This window comes from Lissotriton vulgaris, chromosome 3_1 (genome assembly GCF_964263255.1).
Source record: "Lissotriton vulgaris chromosome 3_1, aLisVul1.2, whole genome shotgun sequence".
Taxonomy (NCBI): Eukaryota; Metazoa; Chordata; class Amphibia; order Caudata; family Salamandridae; genus Lissotriton; species Lissotriton vulgaris.
The window spans coordinates 93,915,821-93,937,506 of NC_141689.1; the positions used below are offsets into that span (position 1 = coordinate 93,915,821).

A 21,686-nucleotide genomic window follows, 5' to 3' on the forward strand; every position below is an offset into this window, starting at 1 on the left:
ACACAGTTGAAATGTAGTTGGTTTCATGTAGTTTCTGACACCTAATCTGCCAATGCCTTTTTACTTAAAAGCACTTCGCATCCTGGGGTGTGTAGTTTCACTTTACCTATTCTAACAATAGGCCACCATTTCGGTATGCAGAAAGCTTACTGGCTTCTAAACCAGATTTGGCTGGAAATCACAGTGTCACACTTTTGTGCATTACTCTAAGCATGGTACCCTAGGGATACGAATTTCCGTCTTTTCGGTCAAAATTACTTGCATGGAATACCATAGAAAACTCAAGCAAGAACTAAGCAATATGGTGGCTCAGCCTAATTATTGAAACCAAAAATGGATGTTGGAGTAAAATACCATAGAATTAAATTAGCAAACCTCTTCAGGGAATCCTTGGCCCAAGATAAGGAGCAAAATAGTTCTGTGATAGTATTCTGTGTAATCATGGGCTGGATTTCTAGCAAGCTGTCTTCGCCTTTAATCCTTCCATTGTCAAAAACTTGATTACCATTACGGTAGTATGACACTGCTCGTCATGTGTAGCCTTTTAGAGATGTACCATTATGGGAGCTGTAGTTAGTCACTTCAAGTGCCAAAAAGTACTTTCGAACTATTACTTTGTTACATATTGCCTATGTTTTTATTCCTGCCAATAGTAGTACATTCCAAAAGTCAGGCAGTCAGGCAGTGTTTTGATGCAAGTCTTCTCTCATGTCCCTGCAGGATCTGATTATTCGGAGCAAATGCCGCCGTCTCTTCCGTTCGCCCTCCATGCCCTGCAGGGTCATGCGGCCTATCTTGAAGAGGATGGACCGGCCTGAGGACGACAACACACCGGTGAAAAACAAGCGAAGGAAGAGTCTGTTAGGCGACGCCATCGAAGAAACGGTGGAGAAGGAGGAACCGGTGAGTCATGGGAGGGACACTCAGGGAGGATATATTGTCTTCTGGCTCCATCTTTGTCTTTTCAAGCAAGAAGTTTATTAGCTAAATCAATGACTGGTCCAGAAACCAAAAGTGATAATCTTTGCTTCACCAGCTAGCCTTATTGAGTGAACCAAGGCAAATTAGTCTTCCCTCTGTGTCTCCTTTTCCTTTTCTAACAATATTGGGGTCATTTAAGAGCTTTCCCTACTAAGCACTTCATAAAATATTGGCCTCTAAATACATTTTACAATGATGCTTATACATTTGTAAGCTCTGTGACATGACGCTGGTTTACTTGTCTGTCACCTTACTGCTCAGCAAGATTAGAACTTTAAATTGCCTGGAACACTATGAAAAACTCTTTAAACACTGCTTTTAAATTGCATCTCTGACCAAATTTAAAATGAAATCTTTGTTTTCGTATGGGACCTAGTTGGGAGAAAGGTTGGTCTTAGATATCTACTGGCCTGATTCTAACTTTTCTTTACCTTTCTTATTTCAGAAAATCAGACTGTGCAGATCAAAGTCATTTTGCGCCGATGAAATTGAAAACATCTTGGACGACGATCAGCGGGAACTCATTGGCGATTTCTCAAAGGTAGAGGAGCAAGCACACACAGTCAAAAGTTTTAACACAAAAAATAAATAAACTTTACACAATGGCCTTCATAGTTGCTAACATGATTCCCTGTTTACCTCTAGGCCTATGTTCTGAAGACCATCGAAGGAAAACATCAGGATCTCAAGTACATCTCTCCTGAAATGGTAGGTAGCTTCCGAGTCTGCAGGTATTTCCCTGCACCCTTGATGTGACTGCTGGCTGCATGCATCTTGAACGAAAATTATTTTATGACGGAAAGAATAAAAAGCTGTAGCTGTGTGAGGGTGACTTTAGACAGTTCTGCTTTTTGACCACCAGCACTAGGCATTCTATGGCCTGTCGGCCATCTTTGTCAATGGAAAAATAGAACTACAAATCCCAGAAAGCCTAGAGCTGCTGGCATAAAAAGAGGACTAAAAGGAGATTGCTGTGACACAGGCGCAGCTGAGAGAAAAGTGAGAATGGGTAGAAATCTTCCACAGAAATGCCCAGCTGCTGGATAATAGCACTTTTGAGGCAGAATGGGAGCCTGGTGGGATTAAACAAGTGGGAAGGAGGCACTTTACAGCTAACCATGTGATGCTAGACGAAAACGAACCATCCTCTGGGCTGTTATGCAGCATTGGAACCCGGACTGACTTGTTTTTAAAAAAACCTACCTCACCTGCATGGGCTGCTGAGTATATAGCCACCTGGGGGCTGAGCCCCATTTTATGAAGCTCCCGGGGCAGCCTGCAGTGTAAAGCTGCAGTTTTTTCTTGTCATCACAGATTTTGAGCAGACTACCACTAGGCAATTCTCGGGTAACTCTCCAGTAGCTGGGTTTGTAAATGGCACAAAGTATCCCACCCTAATCTTTCTCATCCCAGCACAAGGAGGCTCATAGGACCGGTGAATAGCTCAATTATTGTGCACTGCCCAAGATCACACATGTAGACACTGACCCCACAGCACTTTAGAAGCTAGTACTGAAGAATGAACGGTGTTAAGAATGTGTCCTTGTATCCAGTTCCCCTCAGCTGCACTGGTAGTAGGCACCAAAAAAGCAGAGGACAGCCAAAATGCAAGACAAACGTCTTTTCTTGCACAATGGAGCAAAGCTCACATGCTCCCAGTGTTTTAACCTTGTAAATTGCTTTTTTCCACTAGATGATGGCTGTTATGAGTGGCAAATTTAAGAGCATTGTGGAGCGTTGTGTGGTTATCGATTGCCGGTATCCATACGAGTACGAAGGCGGACACATTAAGGTAACTTGTTACTTTTTTTACTTGCTCTGCGTCTCAGGAGGTTTTTTTGAGTTGTATTGTACACTTTGTTGCAAATGCTTTTCCATTTCATTAAAAGTGCTCTGAAGACCAGTAATCTGCACTCATCTTCCTCCTTGCCAAAATTACAAGCTGATGGCAACAGTGCATTTTTCACAAATATTCACTATGACTTTGCCTCACTTCTCATCAGAATATCTTTCCATCATTCCTGTACATCTTCTCAAAGCTCTGTACAGCGCCTCTGACTGGAATGTGCTTGCTCCTTGCAAATTCACATAAACATTTAACTAGGCGAGACACTTTTGAATGACCATGCACTTATACCTGAGCTTACAGTCCCATTAGATGACCTACAGTGCTTAAAAACTGAAAGCAAAGCCGCTTGTGTCTTTCCGCAGTCTGCATTGTCCATCTTGCAGAGTTGACTTACCTGGAGTTTGTCTCTTTAGGGCGCAATAAACCTTCCCATGGAACAGGACGTGGAGGAGTACTTGTTGAAAACGCCAATTGTTCCAGTCAGTGTAGAGAAGCGAGTTATCCTAATCTTTCACTGTGAATTTTCCTCCGAAAGAGGGCCCCGAATGTAAGTACTATTCACTTTATGGATGGCATGGCTGGGCTGGTGTGTGGTTGCGGACGAGTTATGCGGGGCTCATCTTTGTCCTTGGTAGCATTCAGTCTTGAGGACCAAAAGTGCAAATATTTATAATACTGGTTCTCCCAGTCTCACAAAGGCATGATCAAGTGGGTAGGATTCCTAGGTCCACAGTCAATAGTGACACAATTAACACTGTCTCCCTTTACAAAGGCTCTTAAGTGGACCAGCGTTTGAACAGGAATAGAGATGGTCAGCTAATCTTGTTCAAACCCCCTCCACAGACAGGAGATTTTTGGAAATATCTGTATTTCCTTTTTAAAAGAATTGTTCGAATGTAACATTTATCACAGAACTCATTGTAAGATTTTTTCGAATTTCAAGCATCAAAATCAAGAATTCTGCAGGTATATGTAAGGCCGTTGCATAGTTGTGCATTGCTTCATCTGGTAGTTCGATGTTGTTGAAAATATCAGTAGTCTGATGGGACCAGAGTGAGGGGCCAATTTGGCAAATTGTGCGTCTTGTGAGTTGGGACCAGTGCCCAAAATGCATCAGCCCCACTTAATTCTAACCTGAGCGTAAATTGACACAGCTGGACAGGTGGCCCTGTCCAGCTGTGTCATCTTCACCCTTTTCTACTTAATCTCTTTATGCATGCATACAATGGGGCTTCTTGGAAACCATGAAATGAGTTGACTGAAACTTGTGTGAAGTTGAGTTGGGTTGGAGCACAACACTGTTATTATGACTTAACTAAATAAACTAGATGCTGTACCAGCAGCCTGCAGTAAGATACTTAACCTCCTCTGTTTTGTAGGTGTCGCTTTGTCCGTGAAAAAGACCGGATGCGCAATGAATACCCCAGCCTTCACTATCCCGAGATTTATGTCTTGAAAGGCGGATATAAGGATTTCTTCCCAAAGTTCCAAGTAAGGCTCTCTCGCATCTCTCTCTCGCTGTGATTTTATTTCAGTTGGGTGGTGCAGTGGCTGCAGGGTCAACCGTGCATTTCATCACACCCCAAGATCAGGGTTGGCCTAGAAATGCCACAGAAGGCTGTTTGCCAAGGTGCCAGTAACTAGGGGGAGCCACGCCTAAGGCAAGACGCCGGTGCCTACCTGTGTGGCTAGTGGTGGCGAGTGACTCAGCTGCCACCAGCCTAAAGAGGCGCAGGTATTGATTGCCAGGTGCACAGGAACCCGGAAGCAGTAAAATGATTCAGAGTCGCCTTTGAACTGGTTGGCACCAGACCCTGCCCCTTTAAAAGGGGCGGCGATATGAGTAAAAAAACATGGATGTGTGGAAAAATTAGCATTCTTTGAAGATAAAGTAGTCCACTCGGAAACCAAGTTTATGGCTGATTAGGACTGCAGGTTGTGTCTTTTGGCTAGTTGTACACAATGTATCTTCAGGTGCACACATAGTTTATTGACAGGTGTTTGAGCTACTTGTTTTATCTGCTGTCTGTAAAATTGCTCAGTGGATTGAGCTCCTACTGCAGATAAGCTGCATAAAAGCTGATTCCATTTTTCATTGTTTTGAGGCTGATGAAAACCGGAACACCAATAGACAATTTCACTGGTGGGTATGACACTTTGAAGATATGTTCATGGCCGTAACAGGTTTGATGGTGGAGCCTGAGGGAAGCGCTGCTCAGTAGAATATTGGCACCAGGTTACCTGGGATGTTTAGCCGCAGAACAGAGTAATGGCAGTGAATGTCGACTCTGCTTCGGTATGGCCCACCTTCCAGAGTGAACCCTAATTCGAACTGTGAAATGCTTACAGACACCATAAGGCAATTTCCAGCTTCAGTCAAACCATCCACCAACCAGGTCATTGTTGGGTGGTCACAAGTTCCTCCCTCCCTGGAGCCCCCTCCATTGGGAATCCCACAGTAACTGTCCAAGTACACTCAGGGCAAAATGTATCCATGAACTGCATTACCCTTGCACCACGCAACAGGGCGCAAGAGTGACGCAACTCACAAGTTATATTTATCAAGCTATGCATGGCACCCTTGCATGGCTCTGAGTGGCTTGATCTAGAATAATGCAACGCAGCGCATATCGTTGTATTGCGTAGACTTAGGAATGCGTCAAAAGGCTACGCATCTTCAGGGGATGCATAATGAGGAGAAATATGTTATTTCTCTTTGTTTTTTCCTCTTTCTATTCTGCAGCACACATAGAAAGAGGAGAATGTTCTGGGGATTGTTCTTTGTACAGGAAGGCTACAGGAAGGTGTCCCATCCCGCACTAAAACAATCCAGTCTGCAATGCGGGCTCCCTTGTACCGCGGTGCGAGGGTGCCTACGTTGGCGCTAAGTAGCCCATTGTTCAGCACCGCCGACAGGAATGTGCTGTATTATGTTAAATACTTCAAATTCCTGCCCTTTCCCTGTCACCAGCGCTGCAAGGTGACTTGCTTGTCTGTGCTGCGCGATTTTTTGGTAAATATGCCTCTGACTATCCAAGCCATCACTGGCAGGGGATACCTGCAGCTGACACCCTGTACTCACAGGCTATGTAACTAAAAAGGGTCGATAGCTCAAGCAGCGAACATGGACCAGCATGCCAGCGCATGTGAAAACACTTAATGCTTTAAAAAACATGTGGGGGCCCAAAGTCAAGTGTGAGGATTGCGTAAGCTGGGGACCAAATAGATTTTAGTGGTATCCACATGTTACTCGGCCTAGTTGGCCGTCAGGCCTCTGGTGCAGTGAAGGCAATGTCTCTACAGCCTCTTCCACACCTGTGGTAGCGGGTGTGTGGAGTGTGGGGGACACTTAAAGAGTTTCTGTCCAGGAGCACCAGGGATATTCTGCGACAAAAGTGCAGCTGGCAAGAATAACATAGAAGGGTTGTTTTTTGACAGGATAGCCTCTTTTTTCATTCCCATCAGCCCCCATTTTGTGTTCATGATCAGTTAGCCGGTTCTGCCCTGAGATACACCCCCTTTCCATACCCTCCTAATGAAGCATGGGAACACAGCGCGAGTGGAAGGTGGCATCTACCTTTACTTATGTGGGTGTCCTGTTACTGGCTGCCTCTTAAATTAGGCATTTTCTGTGTGCTCTGTGAAATGCAGACGAGTGCAATGCCCCTTTTAGGCCTATCTTAATGGTATTGCCACATAGTTTTGTGATCCACAAACTCTGCTGTCTCTTGACATATTATGACTTGCTTCCTCTATTCAATATTTACCAAGCCCTCTTTGTGCCTCTTTTTCAGATCCATTGTGAACCCCAAGCCTACCGGCCCATGTACCACGAAGAATTCAAGGAAGAACTGAAAACTTTCCGCGCCAAGAGCAGAACCTGGGCCGGCGAGAAAAGCAAGCGAGAGCTGTACAACCGGCTCAAGCATTTATGAGGAGCAGGACCACAAGAACCTGCCAAAGACACCTGCTCGAAAAACACTTTCTAAGCTTGGGCTGGCCCCACACTGCCATTCCGCGACCGCTACTGTGGAACTAACACATTTCTCGAGACAGCTGCTGGAAAGACATTTGCTGTGGGCTGGACCCTATGGCAAGAGTCCATTTTTATTTTCCACTGACATTTTTGCAGAGAAGGCTCTTTGTGAGAGATCGGAGTGTGGTTGTCCACCTAACAACAACATGAACCTGGGCAAAACGCAACTGGGTGTGCTTGTCAAGTCTGCTGTGTGTGTCGTTTCGCATGGAGCATCTTCCGCCACAAGTGTTCTAAATACAACATGGAAGTACATTAAAAAAAATGACATTGCCTGGATTGCTTAGGCCACTAGCTGAAACAGTGCTGTTTCGTTTCTCCTTCCAGTGCAACAGAAAATATGCTAAAGAAGTTTGGGAAAGAAATTAAAGGGATTTCGATGGTCATCCATACATTGTATAACTGCTGTTCGCCAGAATGATAAAAAAAGGCTACTCCCTTTTGCAAGTAACAAATTATAGTGATTTTCATAGATTATTTATAATTCATTTAGGGGAAAAGCTGGAAATAGTGATAAACAGCAGATTTCCTCAGATACCTACATAGAAAATAATATATTGGTAGTAGGAAGAGGGCTATTGACGATACAAGCTCAAGTCTGTATTTGCCTTTATAAAAATCACAACTTCTTGAAGAGTTCCTGTGGCCGTCCACTGAACAATTTTGAATTTTGTTGAAAGATTGACAGCCACTTTATTTGTATTATTTATTCTCTGGTGGCAGAGTTCTCGGTTCTTGGGTCTAGGTAGTAAGAATCCTAGTTTCGTAAAACGAGGATAGAGGATTCGGACATTGTGTCGTTGCTATGACAGTGACGGAAAATTCTAGTTTCCTTGGGCTGCGCTAGAGGATTCTACTTGCTTCAGTTTACCGGGAAAGTGGATGCTTAGGTTGTGATGGGTGGGGATGCACAAATTCAACTCCCAAGGGTGGCGGACAGACATCAAGCTCTCATGAACCATAGAAGATTCTAGCACAGGTAAAACCTACTAGATCTAAGAAGCTGGAGACGTGGAAACGAAAAGGCTAAATAAGAAAATTACAAGTAATATTTTATCATATTTAACCAACATCATGGCTACACACCATTATCCCCCAGACAAAAAAGCAGTTGCGTCTGTGCAGTATGAAGATTTGTGCGATCAGGGTCCATTTCGTTGTGTCATTGCTATATGGTGTTGCACCACCAAAATCAAGAGTGCAACATATTTACATGCTTCCCCCTATATGGCTGCTTCTTTAGACATCCTTTATAAAGCACTTGAATTATTTTGCCTCAATTTGGCGAGGCAGCCATATCTTGTAAACACGATTAATGATTGAGATATTGTTTAGAACGCATGTATTTTATCTTAAAACCAGTTTTTGAAGGGTGTGCAGGGAATATTTTTATACTTTTTTAATACTTTAAATATATAAATATAAAAGACCTTCCAGTACTATTTTTGAAATGTGTTAAACATGTTATTATAGTATATGGGTGTTAAAAAAAGGAAAAGGATAAAAACTTTATAACATAAAAAATATGGAAGAGAATTGTTTCATAGGTTGGGTTCGAATGTACAGTATGTTAAGAAATCAAAGTTGAAAGGATGTTGCAATCGGATGAATTGCAATTGGGTGATTTTGTTTGTATTTATTTAAGGAGCTTCATACTAAGCCCATATATTGCTTCGAGTTTTGCAGTCACTTTTATTGATACATTATTTTTACTGCCCAGTGTGGGGGGGACGTGATATTGTTTGTCCTTATTCTTAAAAACAAAATATCTCCCACCCAAATATATTGTGTTTCTGTTAGTTATGTTGCTTTTACATGTTTGTGTAGATGCACCTTTGAAGGAAGAGCAAATCGGATGTTGTGTTGTAACACATCGGAGTGATGTACGATTGAATTTCGATGTTGTGCATTTTGTTTGTGTTGCATGATTTGTGTGTGGTTTTATGATATTTGGGAACACAGCGCAAAGAGCCTCTTGCCCTCCGTTATGTTGCTGGGTGGAAATAAACTGCCCTGTCAAAACCGTCATTGTTGTTGTGTGATTTTTTTGTTTGTTTATGGAGCGTATGGGGTGGTAATTTTATTTATTTTATTTATTTTGAGAGTTTTATATAGCGCGAACAAGATATTTGCAGATATCAGAGCGCTTTACAACAAGGGGAGGAGTAAAAACTAGAGAGCAATTAACAAGCTTTTGAGCGACAGATAGTTGAGGTAGTAAATGGGTAGTAAAAAATAAAGTAGATAAAAGAGGGAGCATACACAATCAGTTAAACAATAATACAAATAGTCAATCTGATAAACAAGTATTACAAATAGTCAGGAGTCTCAAAAAGTTCCAAAGTTAGGTACATGTTCAGGTGAATTTAGCCATGAGGATAGCTTTCACTTCTTTCTTAAAGAATGTGGTGGAGGTGATAAGTCTGGTTTCTGGGGGGAGTGAATTCCAGATCCTGGGTGCCATTCCTGAGAAGGAGCGCTTATATGTTTTTTTCTTCCGGAATCTTCGAGGTTTCAGAAGGGGATTCTTTGAACTTCTAGTGGATCTTGAGCCACCAGAAATTGTCAGCTTCTGAGTAAGGTAACCGGGTGATCTGTGGTGTATAGCCCTATGAGTCATGCATGCAATTTTCAGTTGTATTCTGGCCTCAAAAGGCAGGCAGTTCAAGGATTTTAGGTCAGGGGAAATATGTGAGTGTTTTTTTGATCCGTGATAAGTCTCGCTGCAGCGTTCAAGGAGGCTCTCAGGGGGGCAGTTGTAGATAGGGGGAGTCCGCAGAGGGCGACGCTACCATAGTAGGCAAAAGTGTGTGTAACCTATGAATCTAAACACAGCAAGTACAAACTAACGTTTTTTGGGTCTGCCCATGTTCATAGACATCAAATACATGCATGTATGCACACAGAGAGATCCTTTGGGCCATTTACATTTTGCTTGCATCCTGCACAGTACTGGGTAGTGGGTCAGCCCGCTTCAGGCATTGGCTCTCTTGCACTGTCGGGGACAGCATCTTGCCTGTTCACTGCGCGTCTCCTATAGAACTTAAACGCTGGGATTAGTGGTCTAATGCTCAACTTTTGCCAGTGCTTTTTTTTCTTTCTATTTTCTGTTGTGTCGCCATAGTCTGTTTGCATTAAATCAAAGACAATTGCACCTCTTATTTTTGCCAAGAAGACTCAATTTCTCAAATTTGTGTTATTTCTACCCCTGTTCTAAGTACGCCTGCCAATTCTTAAATCTTTTTATCAATCAATCAAAAGATAAGTTTATTATGACCGTTTGGCCTTTAAACTACATATTCCATCATATCACAAAATAAAAATACAAAAAAGCCTAAAAACTAATTTCATTATGTTCTTATAAAAACATGTTTTTTTAATAACACACTATAAGTCTAGACAATACCTAAACATTTCAGTACATAAAATAACAGATCTTCTATTTCCCTCAGTTTATCACGCCTTAGACCACCCTATTCCATTTCATTGTTCCATAAGAAATCTTTTGGCTACTTGTATAAACTTCGCCAAGGCGATTGCACACTCTAAGAACTGCATGTCCGTAAGTAGCTCGATTGCTTGCAACCTTGTGCTTATTCCATATTTTAAAAAAAGAGAGGCCTTAAAATCATCCGCCGTACTGATCAGTTTTGGGCAATCCATTACAAAATGAATGCTAGTTCATTTTAAATCTAGCCCACATGTACATTTACCATAATCATCCATTAATATATTTACTTTCTTATTTGCACGGGCGGGATTGATACCTATTCTCGCTTTTAATAATTCCAATCTCATCCTATGATTTGGTATCTAAATATGGATACAAATTAACGTTACTCCAGGTTTTTATCATAAATTGCACAGATTTTTTTTGCTTCAAGTAATCCATGTCGATCTGTCTGGATTTTTCATTTCCCAAGGTTTTTAGGGCACTCTTCCATTCTTCAATACACTATAATTCTGGGTCAAATTTTGCTTTTAAGGTTTCACAAATAGAGTACAGTTTATTTCTGGTAGCTATTGTCCACTTCAATTCACTCTGTTGGATCTCCCTCCTACACCAACACAACACTTTCTCCTCTTCTCCAGATCCCAACCTTTTCCAAAATCTGCACAGATTTACCTGAACTTGTATGTTCCATGCTGGCCAGTCTAGTTCTAACCTAATAGCCTGTACCATTGAAGAGCTAGGCAAGGAGAGAAGTGATTTTAAACATTTTTCTTCCTCCTTCTCCCAGCACATTTCCCCCTCAAGCACAGGATTTCCGCCCCATACTGCATTTGCAGGGGAATCAGCCCTAAATGCTTTCAACACTGGTCTATGAGATATGTCTCCATAGATGCTATTGAATTTGTTCAAACCACAAATGCCTGCAAAACCTTTTGTTTTTTGGGCCCGAAGGTGCATATTCCAGTTTAACGCTCAAACCATACACCTAAATATTTGTATTGGTTAACTGCTTCAAATTTTGTGTGGCCCAGAAACCAGCTATATTCATGTTTTTTTCTTTCCAATGAACAATATTTTTGTTTTTTCCCTATTTACTATTAAGTGTTTGGATAGGCAATAAGTCTCCAAAACATTTAGCTTTCTTTGCAACCCTAAATCATCTGCATATAATAGGCAAGACAGATGCTTTCCATCTACCTTTGGGCTTGCACCTCTTAGTTATTAATAATTACGGTAAGTCAGCAAGAAAGATAGAAAATAATAATGGAGCCAAAACACATCCCTGTCTTAGCCCATTATTAATTCTTATCTCTTGGGTTAAGCCTCCTTCTGTATCTTTAATAACTTGTGCCCAATTTTCACTATGCAGACTTTGGATTACTTCTAGGATGTCTACGGGGATATTATATCTTTTTAATGTCTCCCATAAGCATTCTCTATCTACTAAATCAAATGCTGCCCGGAAATCGACAAAGCAGCAGTATAATCTACCCTGCTGTTCTACTGTCTTCCTTGCCACAGCGCAAAACAATGATCAAGTGTTGAGTGCCCCTCTTTAAACCCTCCTTGTTCTACCGGGACAATTGCGTTTAAATCGATCCATTCCTTCAGTTTACCCAGGATTATTTTAGAGAACACTCCTAAAATGTTCATTGTAGGCATATGACCAGTGCTTTCAATGTGACCTGGTATTGCCGAGTCCCCTCTCGAGAGATAACCAGTGAACCACCCAGGTCCCTCGAGGCATTGATAGGGACACATTAAAATACATTATTTGGATTAAGGGTCGTATAAACCCGACCATACTTTATTAAAATTAATAAAACATAATCCTTATTCATAACACAAATCATTTTACCTGCAGAAAACCCAAACATATTTAACCAATTTCAAATACACATATTTATACAAGTTTGTTGGCTAACCTTAACATGAATCTAATACATAGCCATACCTAACCTAAAACTGGAATTTGTACACTTGTCTTCTGCGTATCCTGGATGAGCCTATATGCAAGGTCATGACTGTTCCCAACATTGCCAGGTCCCCCCTTTACCGGAGTGACCTTGCACAGGAGGCCTGTGTGCCCATCAAATCCTTCCGCGTGCGCCGTCTCCGCCATGCTACCTCCCAGAGGCTGATGTTATACCATGTTGGCGCCCAATGCGCCTGCGCAGTAGTTGGCCCAAGCTGCCTACCGGAAGCGTAACTCCCTACCCCCTGCACCCTTCAGCCTTCAGGCAGTGAGCCTGCCCTGTAGAATCGTTGGAGACCACTGTCACCCTCCGTCCCCCCCAGGCGTCCCCGTTAAACAATAGGATGCCTACTAAGAGATGTAAATTTTGACCTAAAAATTATGACCTTACTCCAGACCAAGGATACTCAGATATAAAATATGACTTGAAAAATTGACAAGCGTCTAACTTGACCGTAAAACTAAAGTAAAATGAGAAAACAACCCTAATACAAGACTTTCAACCTGGAAAGAAAAACTGTTTTGTAAACAACACACACCTAAACAGACAAAAATTGCCTAATCCTCTCTGCCTCAGGGGATGGTGGATGGAGAAAAGAATACACAAGGATACTCCCTTGAGTTCTTCGGTGCCTGGCAGGCATCGTGATGTCGCACCAGGGTGGAGTGGCAAAGATAGAGGCTCTTCCGCTGCTCCGCTGTCCCTTTTAAAGGGGGTGGAGAGGTTTGCACACCCCCCACCCAGCCGGAAAAAACAGGTCCTGGCCAGCTCTGCGACCCGTTTTCCCTGCGTTGCCCCGGAAGCAGTTGAACTGCTTCCCGGGCACCGCCGTCTACATCTAATGAGCGGGTAGAGCATGGACTGCGTCATTGAGTCAGGCCCCGCCAGAAGGCGCCCCGAGGACCGTCACTACCGTGGCGTGACCCAGTTCCCGGTAGCTCCTTGGGAGCGGCAGCGTTTCCTTTTTTTGTGGCAAATGTGTGCAATCCAAAATCTAGCCATTGTACCAGCTTTTCGTTGGACTTCGTGCAAATCTAGTGTCAGTTCCATTCACAGGGCTGCTCCTGTGAACGCTCCAGTTCTTGGTCAAGGTTCTCAGTTAAGTCGAAGTCCCAGCGTAAGCATAAAAAAGTGAGGCGGAACTCTACCCCATCCCTCTACTCTCACCCCAAAGAGAATGCGCATGGTTGTGGCGGTTCCTCAGCTGTTCCTGCCATGTTAAAGCTTCCTGGCTCATCGCCGATGCCTCAGCAGAAAGAGGTGCCGCACAAGTTCATACCTTCAGGCCCTGCAAAATCATGGGGGCCTCCATCCAATAAGTTCTGCATAAAAAGTTTCCAACAAGAGTAGGATTGTATGTGGTGGATACTAAATTTTGTAAGGAGCTTTGAGTTATTAGAGAGAATTGTGTCACCATGAAAATCTTTTTTTAACATGGAAGAGGTTGTGCACCTGGTACTAACTTATGTATGCACGCTTGTTTTTCTTTAGAAGAAGGGCTATCTGTACAGTTTTCACCAGTTTGAACGGTGCAGTTAGTGTGATCTTCAGATCTTGGTTATGTTTTTTTTAGCAAATAGTGTCTTTTTTGACAACTGAGAATGTAACTGTGGAAACAGTGTGCTAAGAATGTACTCTCTCCATAGAGTGAAAACTGTTCACAGTACTCAGTTCTCTACTGATATCAACTTCATTTTTAGGCTGCTGTGAGGCATGCAATAGTGGAGTATGGCTTTGAAGCCCCGCCCACTCTCTGCCCATATTTTTAACTGACTTGTGTCATTGTCCGTCAATGCTGGCTTCCGAGTCGTTATTATGCTTGTTGGTCCCTCCTTGGTACCGCCTTGTCTGCATTTGTTACCTCCCATAACGACTTGACCTTTTACTGGTGTTGTTACATGGTCTGCTTTATAAGTCTTTGGGCACTATTTTATTTAATGCTCTTCCCCCATTCCACCCACTACTTCGCAACACGCCGCACGCTTTTATTTTAATTTTTACTAATGGCGGCCTGCTTTAACTATAACGGCCGCATTTTTTGTTTATTTATTTATTTATTTTATTTACAAGTGCCGATGCGGTGCTTTCACATTCATAGGGGCTGCGCCCCTTTCTTTACACAAACCGCGCCTAAAGAAAGGTACGCAACTGACATTAAAGTGAAAGCGCGGCATGGGCACTTTTACCCAAAAAAATATCTGTTTGTCTACTTGACAAACAGATGCTTTTTTGTCAAAGCCCCCATGCCGTGGTTTAAGTTTAATGTCGGACCCCCTTTAGATACAGGCTTGTTTAAAGAAAGGGGCGCAGCCTTCATGAATGTGAAAGCACCACATGGGCGCTAGTAAACAAAATAAATATTTGCAATGCAATAGGTCTCGCATTTGCGATTGTTTAAGCATAGCCAATAGCTTAAACTCTCATTAATGTCAGAGCTATTGCATTGCAAATGCTTGTTTTATGTAGGTTTAGTGTGTGTCAGTGGTTTGATACAGATAAAACTTGTCCTTAGTAAAGCATCTGTTTTGGAATTGGCATTCACCATTTTAACTTTCTAACAGTTGTATACAGATTGAACAACATACTCAATGAGGGTTTCCCATATATATGCAGTGGATTTTTTTTTTGACAATCAACTTTATTGGGTATTTAAAACAACAGAAGAAATTCAATGGTTGCAGCTCATAAATCAGCACATACAGCGGTTTAGAATCAATAGGTCGTATAGATCGGGTCAGACTTCTCCAGTTCATCCTTACATCCTATGACACATTGATATCAAAGCATAAAACAGGCAGTACATCACGAATCATGGTGGAATCATGTTGAACCATTTCCCCCATACTTTATGAAACAGTTCTGTAGCGCCTCGGGCTTCGAACAGGGCCTTCTCTGGGTACCGCACCAGTCAACCCCCCTCCTCCACCCCTTCACAGTAGGTGGTGCGGCACAAGACCAATATCTCGCTATGTCCCTTTTGGCCACTGCTACCGCCGTCCCCAGCAGGCGCCTGTCCATCCTGGAGCCATCTAGACCATCAAACACCCCTAGCAACATCCGCAGTGGTTCATGGGGAACTACCCAGCCCAGAGCCTGTGTGAGCTCACACTCAACCCCTCCTCCAGAACCCGCCACTTCCGGGCACAGCCACACCATGTGGGAGAAATCCGCGGTAGCCGAACCGCATCACGGGCAGTCCGGGGAGGGTCGCAGGTGGGCGCGAAAGAGTCGTTCTGGGGTGAGGTAGACCGCATGTAGGTAATAAATCTGCACCAGACGTAACTTGGCAGATGTGGTGAGGGTTCTTGGTACCAAAAGTGCATCTCTCCAGTCCGCCTCCTCCAGAGGGCCCACCCAGTCCTCCCAGCAAGGGCGCAGTGTGTCTAGGGACGCTGGGCTATTGTTTACTAGGGATCGGTAGATGCGGGACACTCCTCCCCTACCCAGGTTCCCCATCATCACCTGGGCTTCCAGTGGACTGAATACCGGGAGAGGGACCGGCAAGGGGAGATGTGCGTGGATGGCGTGGCGCAGCTGCAGATATCTAAAGTGTTGGGCATGGGAAAGAGCATAGCACCGATGTAGGTCTGCGAAGGCCTGGATATGATCTCCAACCCAGACATCCCCAGGACCGAGATGCCAATCAGATCCCATCGGCGGAATCCATTCAAGGCCGAAACCTCTCGGAGCCAGGTGCCGTGCCAGAGCGGTGTTTGCCTAGTGAGTTTACGGTTCCAACCCGTGTGGCGCAGAGCAGCCCGCCAAGCCAAGAGGACTGTTCTAGTAATTGGCGCTTTGGTCTGCGGCACAGGGTTGCCATATAGGAACGCTTGGATCCGTGAGAAGTCCATAGCCTCCCGTTCCACACGGTATGCTGGGTCGGACCAGCCGCCCGCATGCCAGTCGTGGATGACGATTAGCTTGGTGGCAAGATAGTAGAGGTAGAGGTGGGTCACCCCCAATCCTCCATCATAGGGAGGGATGCGGGTGTGCGCCAGGGATATACGCGGGCGTCTACTCCCCCAGAGGAAGAGGGTCAGGAGTCCATCAAGTTCGCGGAACCAAGTGCGGGAAAGGGGGATAGAAGTGTTTTGTAAGACGTAGCGGAAGCGCGGGAGGACCATCATTTTAAAAAGGGCGCTTCTCCCTAGGGGGTTGAGGTGAAGGGTTTGACACCTTTTAAGATCAGCCTTCATTCGGACAACCAACGGGGCGATATTCAGCGCCCACTCAAGCTCCGGCAGAAGGGTCTCCCAGATCCCCAGGTATTTAACAGAGTGATGTCTTACAGGGATGGGCAACTGACAGTCATAGCATTCCCTGGAGGGGTGCAGTGGAACCAATGTGGATTTGGCCGCATTGAGCCAGAGTCCGGAGACTCTTTCGAAGGCCGCAATAGTCTGTAAGCTCCTGGGACCCAAAGCCGCATTTATTTTTGCCACAAGCAAAAGACGACGCTACAGCTATTATTTTTCAAACATTTATTTCAGTCCCCAAAAACACATGCAACTGCTTGTACACGGACACAAGAGCAGAGGGAACAACAAACTAAATGGCAACAAACTCAACAGACCGATCACAATGCAAAAGGGAAACCACAAACCACCAAGCCGCAGACTGACATGGAGTTAAGTGTGCGTCCAGCTACAAGAGTTGGATCTAGGACTAGTTGTTGCAGACCCAGAACATTGAAATTGCCAGCAAGAGCCAGCGTCCAACTGCTGGTGAAATTTGTAACTGTATAGATTATGCCCATAAATTACAATGCTGTTACCTGTTCATTGTAACTGTTTTATGACCATATATCTTAAGGTGAGAATTACAAAAAACAATTTGATGGACAGAATGTAGATCAATGTCTTATATTCACCCCAGTACAATGATCTGGGCCTAAATCCATCGTTTTTGCACTCCACACCACCCTGGGTTAGATAATGGCTTTATGCAAATCAGCTCTGATCCTGTGCCCCATGGGAACAGTCCAGTCCGAACTACACAGCCATATCTTTCCCAGACCGGAATCAAGGATCCGAGGACCGGACCGGTTTCAAGGTAACACCTCCCATCAGCCCGGCTAGCTTGACTCCAGTGGTGTGGAGGCTCTGGGACCCACGGCTGGGCTACCCCAGTACACTGAGGGAGAGAATTACAAAAAACAATTTGATGGACAGAATGTAGATCAATGTCTTACATTCACCCCAGTACAATGATCTGGGCCTAAATCCATCGTTTTTTGCACTCCACACCACCCTGGGTTAGATATTGGCTTTATGCAAATCAGCTCTGACCCTGTGCCCCATGGGAACAGTCCAGTCCGAACTACACAGCCATATCTTTCCCAGACCGGAATCAAGCATCCGAGGACCGGACCGGTTTCGAGATAACACCTCTCATCAGCCCGGGTAGCTTGACTCCAGTGGTGTGGAGGCTCGGGACCCACGGCTGGGCTACCCCAGTACACAGAGGGAGAGAATTACAAAAAACAATTTGATGGACAGAATGTAGATCAATGTCTTACATTCACCCCAGTACAATGATCTGGGCCTAAATCCATCGTTTTTTGCACTCCACACCACCCTAGGTCAGACACTGGCTATATGCAATTGCCGCCCTAAGTGCGCTGGGGATGCCCAGACGTGGGTCCCAGGCACTCCACACCACTGGAGTCGAGCTAGCCGGGCTGATGAGAGGTGTTACCTCGAAACCGGTCCGGTCCTCGGATGCTTGATTCCGTTCTGGGAAGGACATGGCTTTTGTAGTTCGGACTGGACTGTTCCCATGGGGCACAGGGTCAGAGCTGATTTGCATATCGCCATTGTCTAACCCAGGGTGGTGTGGAGTGCAAAAAAACGATGGATTTGGGCCCAGATCTTTGGACTGGGTTGAATGTGTGACATTGATCCACATTCGGTCCATCACCTGTTTTGTTTGCAATTGCCGCCCTAAGTGCGCTGGGGATGCCCAGACGTGGGTCCCAGGCACTCCACACCACTGGAGTCGAGCTAGCCGGGCTGATGAGAGGTGTTACCTCGAAACCGGTCCGGTCCTCGGATGCTTGATTCCGTTCTGGGAAGGACATGGCTTTTGTAGTTCGGACTGGACTGTTCCCATGGGGCACAGGGTCAGAGCTGATTTGCATATCGCCATTGTCTAACCCAGGGTGGTGTGGAGTGCAAAAAAACGATGGATTTGGGCCCAGATCTTTGGACTGGGTTGAATGTGTGACATTGATCCACATTCGGTCCATCACCTGTTTTGTTTGCAATTGCCGCCCTAAGTGCGCTGGGGATGCCCAGACGTGGGTCCCAGGCACTCCACACCACTGGAGTCGAGCGAGCCGGGCTGATGAGAGGTGTTACCTCGAAACCGGTCCGGTCCTCGGATGCTTGATTCCGTTCTGGGAAGGACATGGCTTTTGTAGTTCGGACTGGACTGTTCCCGTGGGGCACAGGGTCAGAGCTGATTTGCATATCGCCATTGTCTAACCCAGGGTGGTGTGGAGTGCAAAAAAACGATGGATTTGGGCCCAGATCTTTGGACTGGGTTGAATGTGTGACATTGATCCACATTCGGTCCATCACCTGTTTTGTTTGCAATTGCCGCCCTAAGTGCGCTGGGGATGCCCAGACGTGGGTCCCAGGCACTCCACACCACTGGAGTCGAGCTAGCCGGGCTGATGAGAGGTGTTACCTCGAAACCGGTCCGGTCCTCGGATGCTTGATTCCGTTCTGGGAAGGACATGGCTTTTGTAGTTCGGACTGGACTGTTCCCATGGGGCACAGGGTCAGAGCTGATTTGCATATCGCCATTGTCTAACCCAGGGTGGTGTGGAGTGCAAAAAAACGATGGATTTGGGCCCAGATCTTTGGACTGGGTTGAATGTGTGACATTGATCCACATTCGGTCCATCACCTGTTTTGTTTGCAATTGCCGCCCTAAGTGCGCTGGGGATGCCCAGACGTGGGTCCCAGGCACTCCACACCACTGGAGTCGAGCTAGCCGGGCTGATGAGAGGTGTTACCTCGAAACCGGTCCGGTCCTCGGATGCTTGATTCCGTTCTGGGAAGGACATGGCTTTTGTAGTTCGGACTAGACTGTTACCGTGGGGCACAGGGTCAGAGCTGATTTGCATATCGCCATTGTCTAACCCAGGGTGGTGTGGAGTGCAAAAAAACGATGGATTTGGGCCCAGATCTTTGGACTGGGTTGAATGTGTGACATTGATCCACATTCGGTCCATCACCTGTTTTGTTTGCAATTGCCGCCCTAAGTGCGCTGGGGATGCCCAGACGTGGGTCCCAGGCACTCCACACCACTGGAGTCGAGCTAGCCGGGCTGATGAGAGGTGTTACCTCGAAACCGGTCCGGTCCTCGGATGCTTGATTCCGTTCTGGGAAGGACATGGCTTTTGGAGTTCGGACTGGACTGTTCCCATGGGGCACAGGGTCAGAGCTGATTTGCATATCGCCATTGTCTAACCCAGGGTGGTGTGGAGTGCAAAAAAACGATGGATTTGGGCCCAGATCTTTGGACTGGGTTGAATGTGTGACATTGATCCACATTCGGTCCATCACCTGTTTTGTTTGCAATTGCCGCCCTAAGTGCGCTGGGGATGCCCAGACGTGGGTCCCAGGCACTCCACACCACTGGGGTCGAGCTAGCCGGGCTGATGAGAGGTGTTACCTCGAAACCGGTCCGGTCCTCGGATGCTTGATTCCGTTCTGGGAAGGACATGGCTTTTGTAGTTCGGACTGGACTGTTCCCATGGGGCACAGGGTCAGAGCTGATTTGCATATCGCCATTGTCTAACCCAGGGTGGTGTGGAGTGCAAAAAAACGATGGATTTGGGCCCAGATCTTTGGACTGGGTTGAATGTGTGACATTGATCCACATTCGGTCCATCACCTGTTTTGTTTGCAATTGCCGCCCTAAGTGCACTGAGGATGCCCAGACGTGGGTCCCAGGCACTCCACACCACTGGAGTCGAGCTAGCCGGGCTGATGAGAGGTGTTACCTCAAAACCGGTCCGGTCCTCGGATGCTTGATTCCGTTCTGGGAAGGACATGGCTTTTGTAGTTCGGACTGGACTGTTCCCATGGGGCACAGGGTCAGAGCTGATTTGCATATCGCCATTGTCTAACCCAGGGTGGTGTGGAGTGCAAAAAAACGATGGATTTGGGCCCAGATCTTTGGACTGGGTTGAATGTGTGACATTGATCCACATTCGGTCCATCACCTGTTTTGTTTGCATATATCTTAAGGTGACATTTAAAATGGCATTGACCTTACCTACTCGGTAACATGATTGGAGGCCCGTGGGCAGAGCAGCATTATTCGGATGTATGACATTACAACGCATGCTTTTACCACGCATGCCTTTACAACGCGGTTTTTACAACGAAAACCTTTACAACGCATAGCGCTTTGGGGTGCTGGATAGTGAATAGTTTAATTTACTATTCAAACTCCAGTCCCCGTGGACACTAGGGAAGGTGTTGGATAGTAAATTATACTTATTCCCTATCCTAGAGCGCCCCCCAGCGCAATACGTTATAATGGTTTGCGTTGTAAAAGTTGCGTCGTAAAGGCCCTGCGTGGTAAAAGTTGCGTTGTAAAGGATGTTTCCCATTATTCACTGTAAACAAAGAACAAGAAAATGAGCTCATAAAACCACATGCACAACATGCATAGCTGATAACCCCTATAGGTCACATGAATTAGCTTTCTAATGGGACCGAGCTAATTTGCCCATTTATAGAGCGGAGGCCGAGGGTGTAATTTACAGCAAATAGTGAACAAACTCAGAGCGCTGAGGGACACAAAAAACACAAATTAAAATGCCAGGACATAGGCATGGACATGGACATTAAAGTTTCATCGTATAAAGACAGCAAAGACATGCCACCAGACATAATGGGAGCAGACCCTGCCACCTAGCAGCCACTTGGTGCACCACACCCAAGACTCTTGTGGGGGCCTCCACCATAGAAACACACCGGCACAATGCACTTGCCACCGATTCATAGAAGCGGCCACCACAGAACTCATGTCTTGGGACATTTAAGCTGCCCAGCATGAATGGAAACAGGCAATACCCTGCGACCTCAATGACTGTAAGGAGGCCCCCAGTGCCATCCCTCTCTGACCGCAGTTAATAAAAGATTCTAAGGTAGAAGAAGTGACACATGTATTCAGTCCCCTAAGTGCACCTAACTGCGCAGCACCAATTATGCAGAAAAGAGCACTGCAACGGCCCAGTGAGAGGTACACGACCTGCAAGTAAATATCTAAAGCACCCCTGAGTCTCGGAGCAATATGCAGAGCAGAGCTGCAGGGACGCTTACAAGGGGTGAGATCACATAACAGAGCCTCGTTAGCAAATAAATGGTC

At 45.4% G+C, this 21,686-nt stretch overlaps 1 protein-coding gene across 2 annotated transcripts in view; it reads left to right on the plus strand.

Moving 5' to 3' along the window:
- CDC25B (cell division cycle 25B) overlaps positions 1-8,892 on the plus strand; it is a 33,696-nt gene extending 24,804 nt beyond the window's left edge. For both annotated transcript variants that reach the window (XM_086960135.1, XM_086960136.1), the window contains exons 10-16: positions 721-903; positions 1,427-1,522; positions 1,627-1,689; positions 2,675-2,773; positions 3,244-3,377; positions 4,210-4,321; positions 6,625-8,892. In XM_086960135.1, coding sequence (XP_086816261.1) covers positions 721-903; positions 1,427-1,522; positions 1,627-1,689; positions 2,675-2,773; positions 3,244-3,377; positions 4,210-4,321; positions 6,625-6,765 — 828 coding nt within the window. In that variant the 3' untranslated portion in view covers positions 6,766-8,892. The remainder of the gene's footprint in view (positions 1-720; positions 904-1,426; positions 1,523-1,626; positions 1,690-2,674; positions 2,774-3,243; positions 3,378-4,209; positions 4,322-6,624) is intronic.
- The last annotated feature ends 12,794 nt before the right edge of the window (positions 8,893-21,686 follow it).